This window comes from Carassius carassius, chromosome 13 (genome assembly GCF_963082965.1).
Source record: "Carassius carassius chromosome 13, fCarCar2.1, whole genome shotgun sequence".
In the NCBI taxonomy this organism is placed as follows: Eukaryota; Metazoa; Chordata; class Actinopteri; order Cypriniformes; family Cyprinidae; genus Carassius; species Carassius carassius.
In genome coordinates this window covers 18,118,618-18,137,698 of record NC_081767.1, presented here as the reverse complement: position 1 = coordinate 18,137,698, position 19,081 = coordinate 18,118,618, and the positions used below count along the sequence as shown (strand labels likewise).

The 19,081-nt window shown below is 43.6% G+C and overlaps 1 protein-coding gene across 1 annotated transcript in view; it reads right to left on the bottom strand.

Annotated features, from left to right (window-relative positions):
* Positions 1-87: 87 nt before the first annotated feature.
* The window catches only part of LOC132155643 (galaxin-like), a 44,405-nt gene continuing 25,411 nt past the window's right edge, over positions 88-19,081 (bottom strand). The window contains exons 4-6 of the mRNA XM_059564372.1: positions 2,598-2,665; positions 1,780-2,233; positions 88-1,533 (exon numbers count right to left, since the gene is read on the bottom strand). Of these exons, the coding sequence (XP_059420355.1) occupies positions 1,193-1,533; positions 1,780-2,233; positions 2,598-2,665 (863 nt within the window). The 3' untranslated portion in view covers positions 88-1,192. The remainder of the gene's footprint in view (positions 1,534-1,779; positions 2,234-2,597; positions 2,666-19,081) is intronic.

The following is a 19,081-nucleotide window of genomic DNA, read 5'->3' as shown; positions in this document are numbered from 1 at the left end:
TTTGTCAGAATTTGAGTTGAACCGCGGTCCCAGCACGTGCCGAACCGTGTGTGGTGAACCGAACAGTTCGGATTTTTTTGAGCGAACCGTGCCACCCCTAGTATAAAAAGTGTTGTAAATCAGAAAAAAAATGCAATTGATCAGTAAGCCCCTCTCATCGAATGCAAATAAGCCAATGGCAGTTGAGTATCAGTTGCACAGGGACCGGAACTCAGACATCTTTTGGTTTCAGTGCCATAGAGACATTGGAAGATCTGAAGCTCGCAGTGATTTTATGGTGTTTATGCTACAAAAATGGAAAAAACAGTGTTCCTGGTGTACTTGAAAGACTATTTCTAGTGTGATGAGTGGGGCGGAGCCAAGAGCAATGGGGAACAGAACGAGGCCTAGTTCTCTCTTGTACTTCACTGTTATTACTCTTCCTTTTATCCTTCTTGAGCTCCTCTGTGGGACTCGAGACCGGTGAGTGGTGCAGGTATCACTCATTATCATTAAGTTCTCCAGCCTAGCTTTATTCCCATGGCTCTCGGCCCTGCCCCACTCATCACATACAGGTATCCTGAGAGGATGGGCAATAGAATTAATTCATCCTAAACACAAACAAAACAGAGCAAAATGTCCCTACGCATTCAACCCCAATCCCAATGAAGATGAAAAAGTTAATGTCATCTTGTGCTTTAGCAAGGTATCTCTGGCTAAAACTAGCTAACGTTAAAGTTGGTGAGTCCATACTAGCATACAAACCTAAATAGCTAACTGTTCTCATATCATGTACAGCGTAGGTCAAAAACACCTCACTGAAGATCTACATTTTAGTTCCTCTCCATATTAAACTGGTAAAATTTTAATTAATTTAATCTTACCCTGCAGGACATGAATCTTGGAAGTTGTCATATGGAATTGTGACGACCATAACATGAGGCTTCTCCCACTTGCATTGTGATATGTAAACCCTTGCTTCCAAATTAATAACTAGAATATTTATTTTAAAATATTTTATACATCCCTTAATGCCATATTTAAGTCCCATTTGAATGGTGGCCACTCTGTTTATCTAAAACATATCGGGACAAGGTTTTCACACTGACAGCTGCATGTGATTGCAAGACGGTTAACAACTCCATTTGTCTATCCGAGTTCACAACAGTAATTTAGGGGGGGCGGGACTTACCTATAGGTCAACTGTTTCTCTTTAAAAGTGTACTTGCATTGAAAATCCACCCCGAATATGGTGCGTGTGCGAACATGTGCTGACACTCCGATTTAAGGCCTGCATGAGATTTAGGTCACATGCTGTAAAGAACATGTGAATGTCAGAGGTTACATCAACAGGGATGGAGAGAGCCTTGTACTTCCTGCTGTTTTTCTCCCAAAGGTAGGTCATGCTGTTCTCTAGTGCAGGAGAACTGCAGTGATCCAGAGACACATGGAGTAAAGTCCCTTGTGATAACTCGCTGACTGCCACAATGACTCTCAACACAATGTCACGCCATTTTTGGCGAAGCACCACGCTCTCCACTTTGCCAAAGAGCACTAGAATCAAACATATGCATAGATAAGATAATTTATTTTGTTTGATAAAAAAAAGAAAGAATATGTGGAATTTCATGATTTGATGCTGAGCAACATGAAATGCCAAATATTCTTTCTTTTATTTTCAGAATCAGAAATCTGAATCTTTTTGATTCTGATTTCTGATTCTGAAAAAAAGTAAGAAAGAATATTTGGCATTTCATGTTGCACAGCATCAAATCATGAACAGAGATTTTTGTTTCAGACCTTTTTTATGGCATATGTCAGGGATCAGGTCCGTTAGTGGCTTAAGTCTGTATTCTGGTGGATAACTGTCTTTACTTGGTGTTGGTTTGAGATGTTCAGCACAGCAGCTCCACAGGGACGTGTTGTAGTAGTAATGCCCACAGCACAAATGCTCTTGTTTGGTATCATAAAGCATGGCATGGGTTGAAGAGGAACAGCAAATTTGATTGTTATTATAATCCAGCAAGAGGTTTCCACAGCATTCTGCTTTAGTTTTGTTGTAGAGATGACCTGAGCAGCACAGCTGTTTTTTGTGGTCATAGACTTCCGAACCACAGCTGAACATCTTAATCTGGTTTTGAGTATATATAATACCCCCGACACACTCTGACTTTTCAGGCACATTGCGATAAAGGATTCCATTACAGCATAGCACATTGTCATCTGCTAGACTGTAGACATCTTCACCACAGCACTGAAACACATACAGGTAAACATGATACACATATATAAGCAAACTGTTTGAGTACAGTCTAAATTTTTGGTTAAACAACATTCAAAATAACAACAGTCTTGCTCTTGTGAAATCATTATTTAATTCTAAATCACAATAAGATCCTCACACATCTCCCACCTTAAATTTACTATGTAGTACAATGCACTGAGGTGCAAATAGTATTTGCCACCAAACAGCCTGGCATGTAATGCTATTTACACTTAGTGCAAAGAAAATAATGCTGTTCACACTTAGTATAAATAGAATCTGTCACCATTTGCAATATGAGTAAATAGCCACTGCCATGATCAAAAAAATTCAGTCTATCAAAAAGGATTCTGACCTGATTAAGACCTGATTCCCTCTTGTGCAGTATCCCTAAGCAGTTGACATACTTTGACGGTTCAGCTTCTAGACAAGAAACGTTAATGATAGTGTGTGACAAAGACATTAAAATAGGTGCTAATTGCTTTAATAATATAGTTAACCCAATAATTAAAAATATGTCAGCTCTTGTTCATCCTCATGACATTTAATACCAATAAGACTTTTGTTTGTCTTCAGCACAGTGCTTTAAGTGGCCCATGACTGTTGTAACAGTGCGTAAATCAGACCTTTCTGTAACGCTAACGCTAATGAGCTTAAACTTATTTTTTGTACACAGTGCTGCGAACTGTCTATCACTCCTGTACGCGTGCATCACTGTCCTCCTCGCAGCTGCAGCAACTTGCGCTCTCTTCATCAAGATTTAAGACAAAAAGGGGACAAAGAGGTCGTATTGTCTTTGTGCATAAAGATTAATTAGATAAATGAATATCTAAATCCGTGCCTAGCCGCCTACGATATTTTTTTAGAACTTAGAAAAAAGATGCTGCAGCCAATGAGCAGCCGGCGGTTTTTTCCGCAGACACTTTTTAATGTTTATCAGACAATAACTACTCAAGATTTTGCTTTAGTATAATTTTCGGGACAATTAGGGCCAGATTCGGGATTCGGGACAACAGTTTAGATTTCGGGACTGTCCCGAATTTTTCGGGACGTCTGGTCACCCTACCTGAAAGAGCTACTGCATTACTTCATTAGATTGCGTCTGACCTGCAGCGATATCATTCAGGCTTGGTTGGGTGTCAGCCAGCGAGTCATCTGATTCTGACCGTATTGTTTTAGTTCTGAGAGTCTGAAGCCAGGAGAGCATATTAAATGTTGTTCACTGTATTAGAATTTATACAGAGCCGAGTGTGCGCAATTTCACACACCCTCTCCGGCTACGTTGAGTTAATACTGAAAGCAGTAAAAGCGACGCATGCGCTTTTCACTTTTAAAACTCAAGGGTGTATGGGTAATGTACTCTCTACTAATGTGTCTCTACTCTCGGTGGGGTGAATTAGGAACCGTGCATTGTGAAGGGTACTCTGAAGAGCGGCAGCGCAGGCAAAAGATTAAAATCTCTATTAAAACAGATGTCCAAATGAGCGTACCGGTACGCTAAAAGCACTTTCTGGGCGCACGGAGAGGTGGCGGTACGCTCAAGAGCTATATTTGGAAGTGGCAGTACTGAGTACCGGTGCGTACCGGCCCACTTAAAGCACTGCTTCAGCACATAAATTAAGATATTTTTTATAAATCATACAAATAATAGGTATATATTTTTCATTTACCTATCTACCACAAAGTTGCTCAACTACACTATTAGCATGCATGTGAAATATAAAATTTATATATCAGAATCAGAATGAGCTTTATTGCCAGGTATGTTTACACATACGAGGAATTAGTTTTTGTGACAGAAGCTCCGCAGTGCAACAGAATGACAGCGACAGAACAAAAAACACATAATAAAAGAATAAAAAATACAAAAATACAAATAAGTAGGTAAGGAAGGGCAAAATACAAATAAGAGTGATGAAACATCCCCATCCCTATAGTGGGAAACTCTCAAAGCCTACATAAGGGGTAAAATTATCTCTTTCACGTCACATACGAATAAATTGCGCAGAGCTCGGCAGAAGGAGCTGGAGTAAGCTATTGCAGATCTAGAAAACCTACTATCATCCACAAATTCACCGGATTTATATAAAGAAAGAATAAAACTCCAAACTGAACTTGATCTCCTTCTCACTTCTGAAGCTGAACAGCTTCTCCTTCGCTCTCGGGGGTTAGTGTACGAACAAAGTGACAAAGCTGGATGCCTTTTAGCTCATCAGCTGAAGGCAAAAGCAGCATCAAATCAAATTACTCAGATAATCAGTGAGTTAGGCTCAATAACTGCTAACCCTGACAGAATAAATGACACTTTTACATAATTTTTCCCCCAACTATATACATCGGAGTCCCTCACAGATGAAAACCAACTAATTAAATTTTTTGATAAATTGAACTTACCCAAAGTGTCAGCCGAGGACAATTGTCACAGGTCGGAGCGGACCACAGGTGTCGTGAGTCACGCCCCTCCCTAGTTTCCACCTCGAGGAGGTCCCAAGAACACCCCAATGACCAGACACACGAGAGACGGTAAGTAAATATTAAAACAGCTTTATTAAATTACTAAAAAAAGGTATAGGGAAGGGAGGGGGAGGGAAGCTAAAATCCAACTCTCCAATTGGGGGAGTATCAATCTCAAATCTCTTAGACTCCGTCACGGGAGATCTCGGTAAGTCCTTCACTTCTCTTTCCTTCTGGCTATGTGACGACAATCGGCTTATTCATGAGTGCCCCTTTGGTCTAGCTTGCAGGACAGCTGCCCAGGGCCCTCTCCTTTTCCTGGACGTATCAGATACAAGTGGTAAGTATTTAGAGTTTGAATGCACGGTGTATACCTGCTGCTTCCCGTGGCGAACTCCGAGGCGGCCCAGCGGGTTGGACTCCCAGTCGTTCAGATGCTGGTGGAGCTGCACAATGGCTGTCGGGACCCAACTGAGACCGTACTGGTAAGTGTACGGGAGGTGTTCGCAGTTTCTGTATCCTGAGTAACGGGTCGACGTGCAGGTAGACGCTTCAACGGGACCTGCTAGATCTGCACAAGAACATACAAGTCAGTATGACAGGACTGGACATGGACGGTGGACAGAGGGGCCACTGGCTCTTCGCTCGGGGCACAGGTAAGTCTGTAGGAAAGACAACTGAGGCTTCACTTGGGCATACAGGCGAACGTACAACACAATATGCTGGCTTTAGCTTTGGGCATAAGGGAAGTACATCAAAGGTAACTGGGACTTCACTCTGGGCATTCAGGCGAATGTCCAACACAATATGCTGGCTTTAGCTTTAGGCATAAGGTAAGTACATCAAATGTAACTAGGGCTTCACTGGGGCATACAGGCGAGTGTACAACACAATATGCTGGCTTTAGCTTTGGGCAAAAGCTTACGGTGAATATACAGGGAAGCAGAAAGGGATGTTACTCACACCTTTTGGGGAAATAGACGTCAGGCGTTCCTTTTCTGAGGTTTACCAACTGCTGATAGGGATGCAGGTCGAAAGCTGCTGCTGCGTTGGGCCGAACACGGCCTCCGCTGATGTCACACACAGGTAAGTTGTTACACCCAGGGAGTGCTACACTGGGTAGGTCGAACGCTTCCCTCTCCTTTCTGCCAACCAACAGGGTGAGTCTTCTAGACAGGGGCGAACCTTTGAAGAACTCCACAGCAGGTAATAATACACGCACAGCTGATTTCCTGCTCCAGCAGCCAACTCCTCACCATTAATACTTCCCACCATATCCACACTGTTCTTACTTGAATTTGTTTCCCACCTCCATTACGTGGGGTAGAAGGGTCAGGATGTCATCGACGGCATCTAATTAGAGATGTTGTTTTCTTCGCCCGCCTCAGTACTCACTTCCTCCACAGGATTTCGTCGGGCCTGAAAGGTGGTTTTTGACGACACAAATACAGCACAACACTGCAATTTTCAAGTGTATACACTCACAGCAAAGGACAAAGGCTCACCCACTGCACTCCACACACTCTTGGTGAATTTAGGGTCAAACCCCCCGTCTGACCAAAGACTCGTCCTGGAAACCGTGAGAACACTGATGCAAAGAATATTCAGATTTAAACGTCGCCACCACGACACCCCAACGTCTTCTCTCACTCCTGGTCCCGGCTCACCCACAATCCTCCTCCACGGTGGGGCCGCTCACTTACTATGCCAAAAACTCACAAAAAGGCTCACAGATAGTTCACTCCAGATAATTATGCTGCTGTACGCTGGTTTGGAGTACTCACACCGTTATTAACACGAGGTCTCTTTTCCCTCTTCTTTCCAGCTCCTGGATACTTCTCCTGCTGCCACGTGACCTGTCCACAAAGGGCCTCCTTCAGCGATATTTCCGGTGAGTCTTCCTGTTCTCAACCACTCAGAATTCGTTACACATGTCCATAGAGCATTTCACAGTTAGATAGACATCCCAATATACTCAGCCCGGTTTCTCAGCCAAACCCTTGTCTCCGTCTTCGCCCAGCCAACAATATTCCTCCGCCTTCTTTCCGCTGCCCTTGCCCAAACCCTCCAACTCACTCGCCGTATCGGCTGGAATACAACAACTCCTCTCTGCAGTTTCTGAGGCCCTCTTTATACTCCTCCCTCTCTCCACACTGCCCAATCCGCGATCGCCCCGTTCATCTAGCCACCTGCGATCAATGAAATCCTAATTTCCTTCCCCGGAGTTCCCGGAAGTAACTGGTGTTTGAGGATTATGGTCCGGGCGGAACCAATCTCCGTTCTTTTAGTTCCGCCCTTACAAAGTCACTACGTGACATCCTCCCCCGCCAATCCGTTCTAGTCCCTAGAACGTCTCTCTGCCCACTCACCGTAACGTGCAGGGGGGCGTCCTCGGTTCTCTCGGTGGGACCGCCGAGGTGGCGAAGCAGGATCAACTCTGGCCGGAACATCCACAGGGCCCCTTGAGACCACTCGGGCGGGCACATTCACAGGGCCCCTTGGGACCACAACCCATCCCCCAATCCACGGGGCTAAGGGCGCCGGCGCTCTTTGAGCCATCTCCACGGGTCTAGGATAATTTGGACAGGGGCGGATCATGTTGCGGTGGACTACTCAGTCCGGCCCGGCCTTCCCTTCTGGGCGAATCGTATACACGGGTTGTCCAGACCGCTGCTGGCCTTGGATCACATATGGAGTGGTCTCCCACCGGTCACTCAACTTTCCTTTACCTTGTCGCCTGTGGTCCCGCACCAGTACTCTTTCTCCAGGGAGTAGGGGGGCCTCTCGTGCAGTCCGATCGTATAGCCGCTTGTTCTTATCTCCAGCCACTCGTATCCGCTTGGTGACCTGCTCATAAGCAAAATGGAGGCGTTGATGATGACGGCCCACCCACTCTGTCAGGCCCACCTCTTCCTCGGCCATTGCTGTTCCCAACATCAGATCGGTTGGCATCCGCACATGTCTGCCAAACATTAGATAAGTCGGGGCATACCCCGTAGTACTGTGTACGCTGTTATTGTATACCTGGATTAGATTTGGCAAGGCACTCACCCAGTCGTTCTGATGATCCCGGTCCAAGGTGCCCAGTAGACCCAGCAGGGTCTGATTAACCCTTTCGAGTCGATTAACGCGGATACGCGTTTTGAGTCATTTTCTCCTGATAACCCCGAAAAGACCTTAAATTACACTTTCAGTTTTAATCGTACAGATAAGAGCAATACATCAATCGAATCTGTAAAGGGTCTACTTTTTTTTGGATACAGACATAATAACAACAAAACTTTGTGCACTTATAAAATAAAGATAACAAACAAGGTGTGCTGTCTGCAGCCTTTGTCTGCGCTGATCTTCTTTTACAAACAAGTAATTAAAATGAACTGTAACTCCGTGAATACTCAACGAAAATACATGGGGGAGATATCTATAGAAAGCTTGACATGTCTATTTTTAAACTAAACAAGTGCCGCCGAAAACAGATATTCTGTGATAAAGTAATCCATATGAAAACAACGCGATGTCTGTTTTTCAAGTCTCCCTTCATTATATCTAATGTGACCACGCCCCCGCGCTGAACGCGCTATTCAGATTCAAACTGAAGCGCGCGGCTTGAATACGCCCATAACAGAAGAAAAAGCAGCGAGCCTGTTCTTCAAGTGTTTATTTTACTGTTTGCTTCGCGATGAGAGGAATAAGACATAATTCACCCCAAAAAGATGTCATGTGGTTGAGGATTTGAGAAATGGATTTCCTCAGAAAAAAAGAATGAAGCACTTTATTCAGCAGAGATCATGAACATGAGTAAGTCTCTTTTTATTTATTTATATACTTGTACTAGTTTTCACATAACGTGTAAACATTTTACTAGTTAGACTTTTTCCAAATACTTTTTCCAAACTATAATTCCTGACTAAATGTATAGTAATCAAGTGAAACATTATGAAGTTTCAATAACAATATACAATACTATACCATTCAAAAGCTTGATGTAAATAATATAAATGTAACAAATAGATAACTGTCACAAATGTAAAAACATGCTTTTCTTTCAATTTATTCCCCCTAAAAACCCAGAAAAATATTCTCAGCTCTTTTCAACATTAATAATAATGATAATAATAATAACAATAAATGTTTTTTTTTGTAGAAAATAAGATTGTTAAAAGGATTCTGAAGGATTGTGTGACTGGAGTAAGGATGCCAAACAATTTGTTTGAAAGTCAGCTTTGATTGTTTCTAATAAACTGTTTAACTGCACCCCCAAGTGGATATTAAATTATGTTGTGGGATAATTAAATATATTCTAAATAAACTACAAACATAAAATTATATAGATTTATTTTGTTCTTGCATTCTTTCTTGTAACTCCTTCCTCTCAGTGGCACAGATGACTGAATGGCTCATTATGCAGCTCATTATGCAGGCCTTTGTCTTCTCAGGTGTAAATCACAATGATATTCATGGTAGTTGACGCCTACTCGCATATGACTTTTACCAACAAAAAGTGTCTTAGAAAATTTAAATCAATATATTGTTCTCTGTGAGTGAGTAAACAAGATGATTTTCACATCATTTAGAAAGAAAAATTCTAGGCTACAAGCTCCAGTTCTCAAAAATCCCGGGAACCATTGTTCTTTATGTGTTTTTTTGCCTTATTCAAGTGTTTTAACATTTTTAGTTTTTCACTAACCACGCATAATATTTTTTTTCTCAAAAACACAATCATGTACATACATGCATTTCTTATATTATTATAGCCCAGTTTGTGCTGATTACAGTGAGATTAGACTTTACCCATTTAGATATTTATAAGAAACTGAAAAAAGCACAAATGTCAGGGCGTGACAAAACTTCTCCAGGCCCCAAAAATACCCTTAGACTCCAGAGGGTTAAACCTCTCGCACCCCCCGTTACCCTGGGGATGGTAGGAAGTAGTGTGTCTTCGTACACCCATACAGTTGGCACAGCTCCTTTATCACCCGAGACTCAAAGTTAGGTCCTTGGTCCGAATGCAGGAACTCGGGGCATCCGAACGGCTGGAAGACAGCCCTCCACAAGGCTGTGGCGGTGGTGTTAGCCGTCTGATCTAGGGTAGGAACAGCCCAAGCATATTTCGTAAACAAATCGGTGACCACAAGAATGTTCTGGTAACGGTCCATGGGTCGGCCCAGCGTCAGGAAGTCCATAGCTACAATGTGGAGAGGGCTTTTGCATTTATGGGGACCATTGGTGCTCTGGCCTCTTGCCTTGATTTAAATAGAGTACATCGGGGGCACGCCTGGATGAAAGCACTAACTGATGCTTCTAGTCCTGGCTAATAGAAGTGTCGGCGCAGAAGGGACACCGTCTTCTCCTGTCCTTGGTGCCCCAGCTGGTCATGGTAAGCCGCTAATAAAGCTCTTACCTGATTTTCTGGTACCACAATCTGGCAGATCTCCTCATCTCGCCCCGGATCTCTGATGATTCTGCACAGTACTCCGTCTCTCAACTTGAGCTTCGTCCATTGCCCCAGCAACTTTCGTCCTGTCCCAACTTGGGCTTGTCTTTCCGCCGGCGTTGGCCTTCGGCCCTGTTCCAGCCATTGACTCAGGGTCCTCACCTCTCTGTCTCCCTGTTGCCTCTCCCTCCATCGGCGGGGGTCCCATCCCCAACTCACGGGCACCACCTCTCGCTGTCCTCCAGGCGCTTCCACCACGCCTACCATATACCCCTCCTCTCCTTGGTCCGATACTGGACCTGATGGACTCAAATTCCCCACCGCCGGGAGTCGGGACAGGGCGTCAGCGTTGGTGTGCTCTCGCCCAGGCCGATACTGGAGCTGGTAATCATAATTTGCTATCTGGGCCACCCACCGCTGCTCCACAGCCCCCAGCTTCGCTGTCTGTAGGTGCACAAGCGGGTTGTTATCAGTGACCACTGTTACCTGAGCGCCCCAGAGGTAGTCTTTGAATTTTTCGCTGAGTGCCCACTTCAATGCAAACAACTCCAGTTTGAAGGAACTATAATTGGTATCGTTCCTCTCCGCGGGATGAAGACTCAGACTAGCATACGCGATGACCCGTTCCACTCCCTTCTGCTGTTGGGCTAGTACTGCCCCCAAGCCGAGGTTGCTGGCATCTGTGTAAAGAACAAAGGGTTTAGTGAAGTCCGCGTAGGCTAAAATCGGGGCCTGCAACAGCTCCTGCTTCAGCCGTTGAAAGGCAGTCTCACACTCGGGACTCCATGTAATGGCCGGGGACCCACGGCCTCGAGGGCGTCCCGTCCCGGACAGCAGCTGATTCAAGGGTCTTGCGATCTTAGAAAAATCTTTGATAAACCGTCGATAGTATCCTACAAAGCCCAAGAATGATCTCACTTGCCTCACGGTCTTTGGGGCACTCCATTCTCGTACTGCTGCTACCTTTTCCGGGTCCACAGAAACCCCCGCGGCACTCACACAGTGGCCCAAAAACTTGACCTCCCTCCGCAGCAGGTGGCACTTGTCTGGTTGGAGCTTCAACCCATACCTCTCCATCGCCTGAAAGACCTTCTCCAGATGTTGCAGATGGGATTCAAAGTTTGGGGAATAGACAATCACATCATCAAGATATACAAGTGTGGACTCCATCAACTGACCTCCCAAACACCGTTGCATGAGCCGCTGGAACGTGGCTGTGGCATTACAAAGGCCGAAGGGCATCCGGTCCCATTCAAAAAGACCAAACGGGGTCGTGAAGGCGGTCTTTTCCCGGTCTACCTCTTCCACCTGCACCTGCCAATATCCGCTGGCCAAATCCAACGTGGAGTACCAAGCTGATTTCGTTAAGCTGGCGAGTGAGTCTTCAATTCTAGGTAATGGAAAGGCGTCCTTCTTAGTCACTTGGTTCAGTTTTCGGTAGTCGACACAGAACCTCCAGGCCCCTGTCTTCTTCTGCACCAGTACAATAGGAGCCGCCCACGGGCTGCTGCTTTCTCGAACAATCCCCTGGTCGAGCATACCTTGCAGCAGAGTCCGAACCTCGGTATATAAGGTAGGTGGTATCGGGCGATATCTCTCTCGACTGGGTCCGGCTTCTCCCGTGGGGATCCGATGTTTCACTATGTTCGTACATCCATAATCTTCATCATGGGCAGAGAAGACATGCTGCCACTTCCTTAGAAGTTCCTGTAGCTTACGTGTCTGAGTCTGCTCCAATTCCTCTCCTCGTAGGGATTCGCCCAATAGATGGCCGGGCACTTCTTCCCCAGCCGTCCTGGCGGGCGAGTCTACTTGAGTCAGGCCCACTTCGACCACTGTAGGGCATACCTGGCGAAAACTCACGTCCCTTTCTTCTCGCACTTGATGGGGCTCCACCATCGTCACTCTTGCCAAACGTTGGTGTTTGTGTAGATGTATGGCACAGGGCTTCTCATTTCGTACCTTTACCGGAACTCGTCCTCGGCGGACCACCGCCAGTCCTCGGGCCACTTCCACATCCTGACAATCCAAATGGGGCTCTACCAGTACCCAGCCTTCTGGCCCGTGTTCTTGTTGGGGGACCCTTACCCATACTATGGCCTCACTTCGGGCCGGTACGGACAGTGCATAGCGGCAAGCTACTAGACCAGTCTCTTCCCGGCCCCTCAGGACCCTGGTCATCTGGACCCGGCGACAATCAGCCACAACACGTTCCCATTCTTGTCGTTCTGCAGGCGGTATTTTCTGAGCGGGCTTAGCCCGAAATAATTCCTCCCAACACTCTGAGAGGACGTTCATACCTAGGAGGGCTCTATGAGTTCCCAAGCAGTGGTCTTGGAAGATGATCACTCCTTTCTGGGGCACAACAATTCCGTGAATTTACAAGTCCGCTAGTCTGTAGCCAATATAGGGGATGTCTAACCCATTTGCTCCCTTCAGGGTGAGCCAGGGGGCCTCTGTTCCTTGCACGTTCTGTTTCCCAAACAGCTCTTGTGACAGGCTCTCAGAAAATAGGGTGACTTGTGATAATAGGGGACAGAAGTGGACAGGCCTGTGACAGGCCTGCGGGTGTCGCTGTTGGACAGTGTTTTCTCTACTTCCTGTTGGCCTTCTGTAGCAAATTGTAGCTCCATGTAGCTGTTTTTATTTTATTTTTTTTCTAGAATCTTTATCTTACTATCACTCTCTGTTTTTTAAAGTGGTAAAATATAACTTAATTCACACCATATTTCTGATATTATCGATCAATCTTATCAGATTAACTTTGATCGTTCACTTTTATTTTATATCCGTGAGTGCAGTACACCTGCAAAGCGTTGCCACTCGTTAGCTTGTCATTAGCGTTTTCATTCGAACCTATCACTGTTTTCTTTTCTCCTCTCCCTCGCTCCAGTTTTTCACAAGTTCATCAAACAACCGCAGTAAGAATATTTCATCAAACACGGTGAGTAATGGCTTCTCCCGTCATTGTTACTTGCACCTCTTGCCACATGTACAGTTTATCTATCTCTGTCGCTGATGAGGGATTCACATGTGATAAATGCAGGGAAATAGTTAGGCTGACAGAGAAGATTTCAGAATTAGAGACACGCATCCAAACTTTAATTGAGGACAGTAAGAATGTTAGGGCTCTAGATACGGCTTTGGATGCGTCTAGCTCAGGGATTCCTGTACATTGTTCGGTTCCGGAAACAGAGCCCCTGCAGCAGGGCAACTGGGTGACGGTGAGGCAGCGTAGTCGTGGGTCAAAACACCGCTCTTCTGTTCCGATCAAAACATTAAACAGGTTCTCCCCACTCAGTGATGCACCCACTGAGAAACCTGATGAAAGTGCTCTAGTTATTGGTGATTATATTGTATGGAACGTGAATATAGAGACACCAGCCACCATAGTCAAATGTTTACCGGGAGCCAGAGCGCCTGACATCTTGGCAAATTTAAAAGTGCTGGCTAATGCTAAACGTAAATACAGTAAGATTGTTATTCATGCCGGCGCTAATGATGTTCGACTTCGCCAGTCGGAGATCACTAAAAATAACATTAAAGAGGTGTGTGAACTTGCAAGCACGATGTCAGACACTGTAATATGCTCTGGTCCCCTCCCTGCTTACCGTGGTGATGAGATGCATAGCAGATTGTCATCACTCAATGGCTGGATGTCTAAGTGGTGCCCACAGAATAACATAGGTTTCATAGACAATTGGACGAGCTTTTGGGGCAGACCTGACCTGTTTAAAAGAGATGGTCTTCATCCCTCCTGGGGTGGCGCCACTCTTCTCTCTAGAAATATGGCAAATAGTCTTAGTGTTTATACTTGACTAACTGGGGCCCAGGTCAGGAAGCAGACAGACTGGCTAAACCAACCGTCTGCTAGCTGCCTCCCGTCACAGAGGTCAGTTAATTCTCAGCACATAGAGACTTTTTCACCTAGATATCACACTATAGAGACTGTGTCTGTTCCCCGAACTAGAAAAAACAAAAAACGTCCAAACCAAGTTGAGATTAACAATTTAATTGAGGTTCAACAAATAAAAAACAGAAGCAATATGGATGAACAAATAATAAAGCTTGGCTTATTGAATATCAGATCCCTTTTTACGAAAACACTTTTTGTAAATAATATGATCACTGATCATAATATAGATGTACTCTGTTTGACAGAAACCTGGCTAAAACCTGATGATTACATTATTTTAAATGAGTCCACCCCCCAAGATTACTGTTATAAACATGAGCCACGTCTAAAAGGTAAAGGTGGAGGTGTTGCTTCAATTTATAACAACGTTTTCAGGATTTCTCAGAGGGCAGGCTACAAGTATAACTCGTTTGAAGTAATGGTGCTTCATATAACATTATTATATAACATTCATATATCATTATCCAGAGAAACAAATGTTAATGATAAATCCTCTGTTATGTTTGTACTGGCTACTGTATACAGGCCACCAGGGCACCATACAGACTTTATTAAAGAGTTTGGTGATTTTACATCCGAGTTAGTTCTGGCTGCAGATAAAGTTTTAATAGTTGGTGATTTTAATATCCATGTTGATAATGAAAACGATGCATTGGGATCAGCATTTATAGACATTCTGAACTCTATTGGTGTTAGACAACACGTTTCAGGACCTACTCATTGTCAAAATCATACTCTAGATTTAATACTGTCACATGGAATTGATGTTGATGGTGTTGAAATTATTCAGCCAAGTGATGATATCTCAGATCATTATTTAGTTCTTTGCAAAATTCATATAGCCAAAATTGTAAATTCTACTTCTTGTTACAAGTATGGAAGAACCATCACTTCTAACACAAAAGACTGCTTTTTAAGTTATCTTCCTGATGTATCCAAATTCCTTAGCATATCCAAAACCTCAGAACAACTTGATGATGTAACAGAAACTATGGACTCTCTCTTTTCTAGCACTTTAAATAAAGTTGCTCCTTTACGCTTAAGGAAGGTTAAGGAAAACAGTTTGACACCATGGTATAATGAGCATACTCGCACCCTAAAGAGAGCAGCCAGAAAAATGGAGCGCAGCTGGAGGAAAACAAAACTAGAGGTATTTCGTATTGCTTGGCGGGAAAGTAACATATCCTACAGAAAAGCATTAAAAACTGCTAGATCCGATTACTTTTCTTCTCTTTTAGAAGAAAACAAACATAAACCCAGGGATTTATTCAATACAGTGGCTAAATTAACGAAAAATAAAGCCTCAACAAGTGTTGACATTTCCCAACACCACAGCAGTAATGACTTTATGAACTACTTTACTTCTAAAATCGATACTATTAGAGATAAAATTGCAACCATTCAGTCGTCAGCTACAGTATCACATCAGACAGTGCACTATAGACCCTGAGGAACAGTTCCACTCATTCTCTACCATAGGAGTGGAAGAATTGTACAAACTTGTTAAATCATCTAAACCAACAACATGTATGTTAGACCCTATACCATCTAAGCTCCTAAAAGAGGTGCTTCCAGAAGTCATAGATCCTCTTCTGACTATTATTAATTCCTCATTGTCATTGGGATATGTCCCCAAAACCTTCAAACTGGCTGTTATTAAGCCTCTCATCAAAAAACCACAACTTGACCCCAAAGAACTAGTTAATTATAGACCAGTCTCGAATCTCCCTTTTCTGTCCAAGATACTAGAAAAGGTGGTATCCTCACAATTATATTCCTTCTTAGAGAAAAATGGTATATGTGAGGATTTCCAGTCAGGATTTAGACCGTATCATAGTACTGAGACTGCTCTCCTTAGAGTTACAAATGATCTGCTCTTATCATCTGATTGTGGGTGTATCTCTCTATTAGTTTTATTGGATCTTAGTGCTGCGTTTGACACAATTGACCACAACATTCTTTTGCATAGACTTGAACACTTTGTTGGCATCAGTGGAAGTGCATTAGCATGGTTTAAATCATACTTATATGACCGCCATCAGTTTGTAGCAGTGAATGAAGATGTATCCTATCGATCACAAGTGCAGTATGGAGTACCTCAAGGCTCAGTACTAGGGCCGCTACTCTTCACGCTTTATATGTTAGCCTTGGGAGATATCATCAGGAAACATGGTGTTAGCTTTCACTGTTATGCTGATGATACTCAGCTCTATATTTCTATATTTCTATATTTTTTCAGCCCGGTGAAACACACCAATTTGAAAAACTAATGGATTGCATAGTCGATATAAAAAACTGGATGACGAGTAATTTCTTACTGCTAAATTCTGAAAAAACAGGTGTTAATTATAGGACCTAAAAACTCCGCTTGTAATAACCTAGAACACTGTCTAAGACCTGATGGTTGCTCTGTCAATTCTTCGTCATCAGTTAGGAACCTAGGTGTGCTGTTTGATCGCAATATTTCCTTAGAAAGCCACGTTTCTAGCATTTGTAAAACTGCATTTTTCCATCTCAAAAATATATCTAAATTACAGCCTATGCTCTCAATGTCAAATGCAGAAATGTTAATCCATGCATTTATGACCTCAAGGTTAGATTATTGTAATGCTTTATTGGGTGGTTGTTCTGCACGCTTAGTAAACAAACTACAGCTAGTCCAAAATGCAGCAGCAAGAGTTCTTACTAGAACCAGGAAGTATGACCATATTAGCCCGGTCCTTTTAACACTGCACTGGCTCCTTATCAAGCATCGCATAGATTTTAAAATATTGCTTATTACTTATAAAGCCCTGAATGGTTTAGCACCTCAGTATTTGAATGAGCTCCTTTTACATTATAATCCTCTACGTCCGCTACGTTCTCAAAACTCAGGCAATTTGATAATACCTAGAATATCAAAATCAACTGCAGGCGGCAGATCCTTTTCCTATTTGGCGCCCAAACTCTGGAATAACCTACCTAACATTGTTCGGGAGGCAGACACAGTCTTGCAGTTTAAATCTAGATTAAAGACCCATCTCTTTAACCTGGCATACACATAACATACTAATATGCTTTTATTATCCAAATCCGTTAAAGGATTTTTAGGCTGCATTAATTAGGTAAACCGGAACCGGAAACACTTCCCATAACACCCTATGTACTTGCTACATCATTAGAAGAATGGCATCTACGCTAATATTTGTCTGTTTCTCTCTTGTTCCGAGGTTATTGTGGCCACCAGATCCAGTCTGTGTCCAGATCAGAGGGTCACTGCAGTCACCCGGATCCAGTACGTATCCAGACCAGATGCTGGATCAGCACCTAGAAAGAACCTCTACATCCCTGAAAGACAGCGGAGACCAGGACAACTAGAGCCCCAGATACAGATCCCCTGTTAAGACCTTGTCTCAGACGACCACCAGGACAATACCACAGGAAACAGATGATTCTTCTGCACAATCTGACTTTGCTGCAGCCTGGAATTGAACTACTGGTTTGTCTGGTCAGAGGAGGACTGGCCCCCCAACTGAGCCTGGTTTCTCCCAAGGTTTTTTTCTCCATTCTGTCACTGATGGAGTTTCGGTTCCTTGCCGCTGTCGCCTCTGGCTTGCTTAGTTGGGGACACTTCATCTACAGTGATATCGTTGACTTGATTGCAAATAAATGCACAGACACTATTTAAATGAACAGAGATGACATAACTGAATCCAATGATGAACTGCCTTTAACTATCATTTTTGCATTATTGACACTGTTATCCTAATGAATGTTGTTTAGTTGCTTTGACACAATGTATTTTGTTTAAAGCGCTATATAAATAAAGGTGACTTTGACTTTGACTCCAACATAAGAAGGTTTCTAGGCGTCATCCTCTCTCCATCTTCCTCTAACATCCCAGAGGTAATAATAGCTCTTGACGCAGAGAAGGCCTTCGACAGGGTGGAGTGGGACTACCTCCTCTTTTCCCTGAGACAGTTTGGTTTTAATACTAACTTAATATCATGGATCAGATTACTTTATTCGTCTCCCTGCGCCTCTGTCTGCACAAATAACCAACATTCTATTCCGTTCCCACTTTCTCGGGGAACACGACAGGGGTGCCCGTTATCCCCATTATTATTTGTGCTGGCGATTGAACCATTATCAGCTGCTCTAAAAATAGAGGAGGGACTTGGGGGGATTGAAAGATGGGGCATAAAGTATCAAGTTTCGTTAAATGCAGATGATCTGCTTCTTTATGTAAGTAACCCTTTGGCAAGCATCCCACGTATCCTGACTTTGTTGAATTTCTTTGATCGTCTGTCGGGATTTAAGCTAAATATCTCTAAATGCAAATACTTCCCAATGAACCAATTAGCCATAGCCATATCGCCATCAACTATACCTTTTAAAATTGGCAACACAAGATTTAAATACCTTGGCATTACAATTACACAATCCTTTACAATTACACAATGCGAGAGCAAAATCTTACTACATTAACAACGATGGTCAAGTCCGATTTACAAAGATGGATTTACCTTCCGTTGTCCTTTAAAATTTAAATGATAAAAATGAATGTATTACCAAGATACTTTGTATGTTTTTCAATGCCTCCCCATCTTCCTCCCCAAGTCCTATTTCACAGCTATAAATTATATTATCTCATCATTCATCTGAGCTGGTAAATGGCCAAGGGCAAGCCGTACACTGCTTTGTAGGCATAGATCGGCTGGGGGGCTGGGTCTACCCAATCTTATTGGCTACTACTGGGCAGCCAATGTGCATAAGATAATATCTTGGTTTACTTCCCCTCAATCTAGTTGGTGCCAGAGTGAATCAGCCTCTTGCTCCTCGTCGCTGCTAGCTTTAACATGTAACACCTTGCCCTTCTCCCCAACAAGCTTCACTTTTAATTCGGTTGTAGTTGGAACTCAAACAATTTGGACGCAAATAAGACGCCACTTCGGTTGGCTCACCCCCCCTCCCCAGCAACTCCTATTTGCAACAATCCCCTGTTCAGTCCAGCAAAGACGGACTCACGATTTTCAGTGATGAGATGCATAGCAGA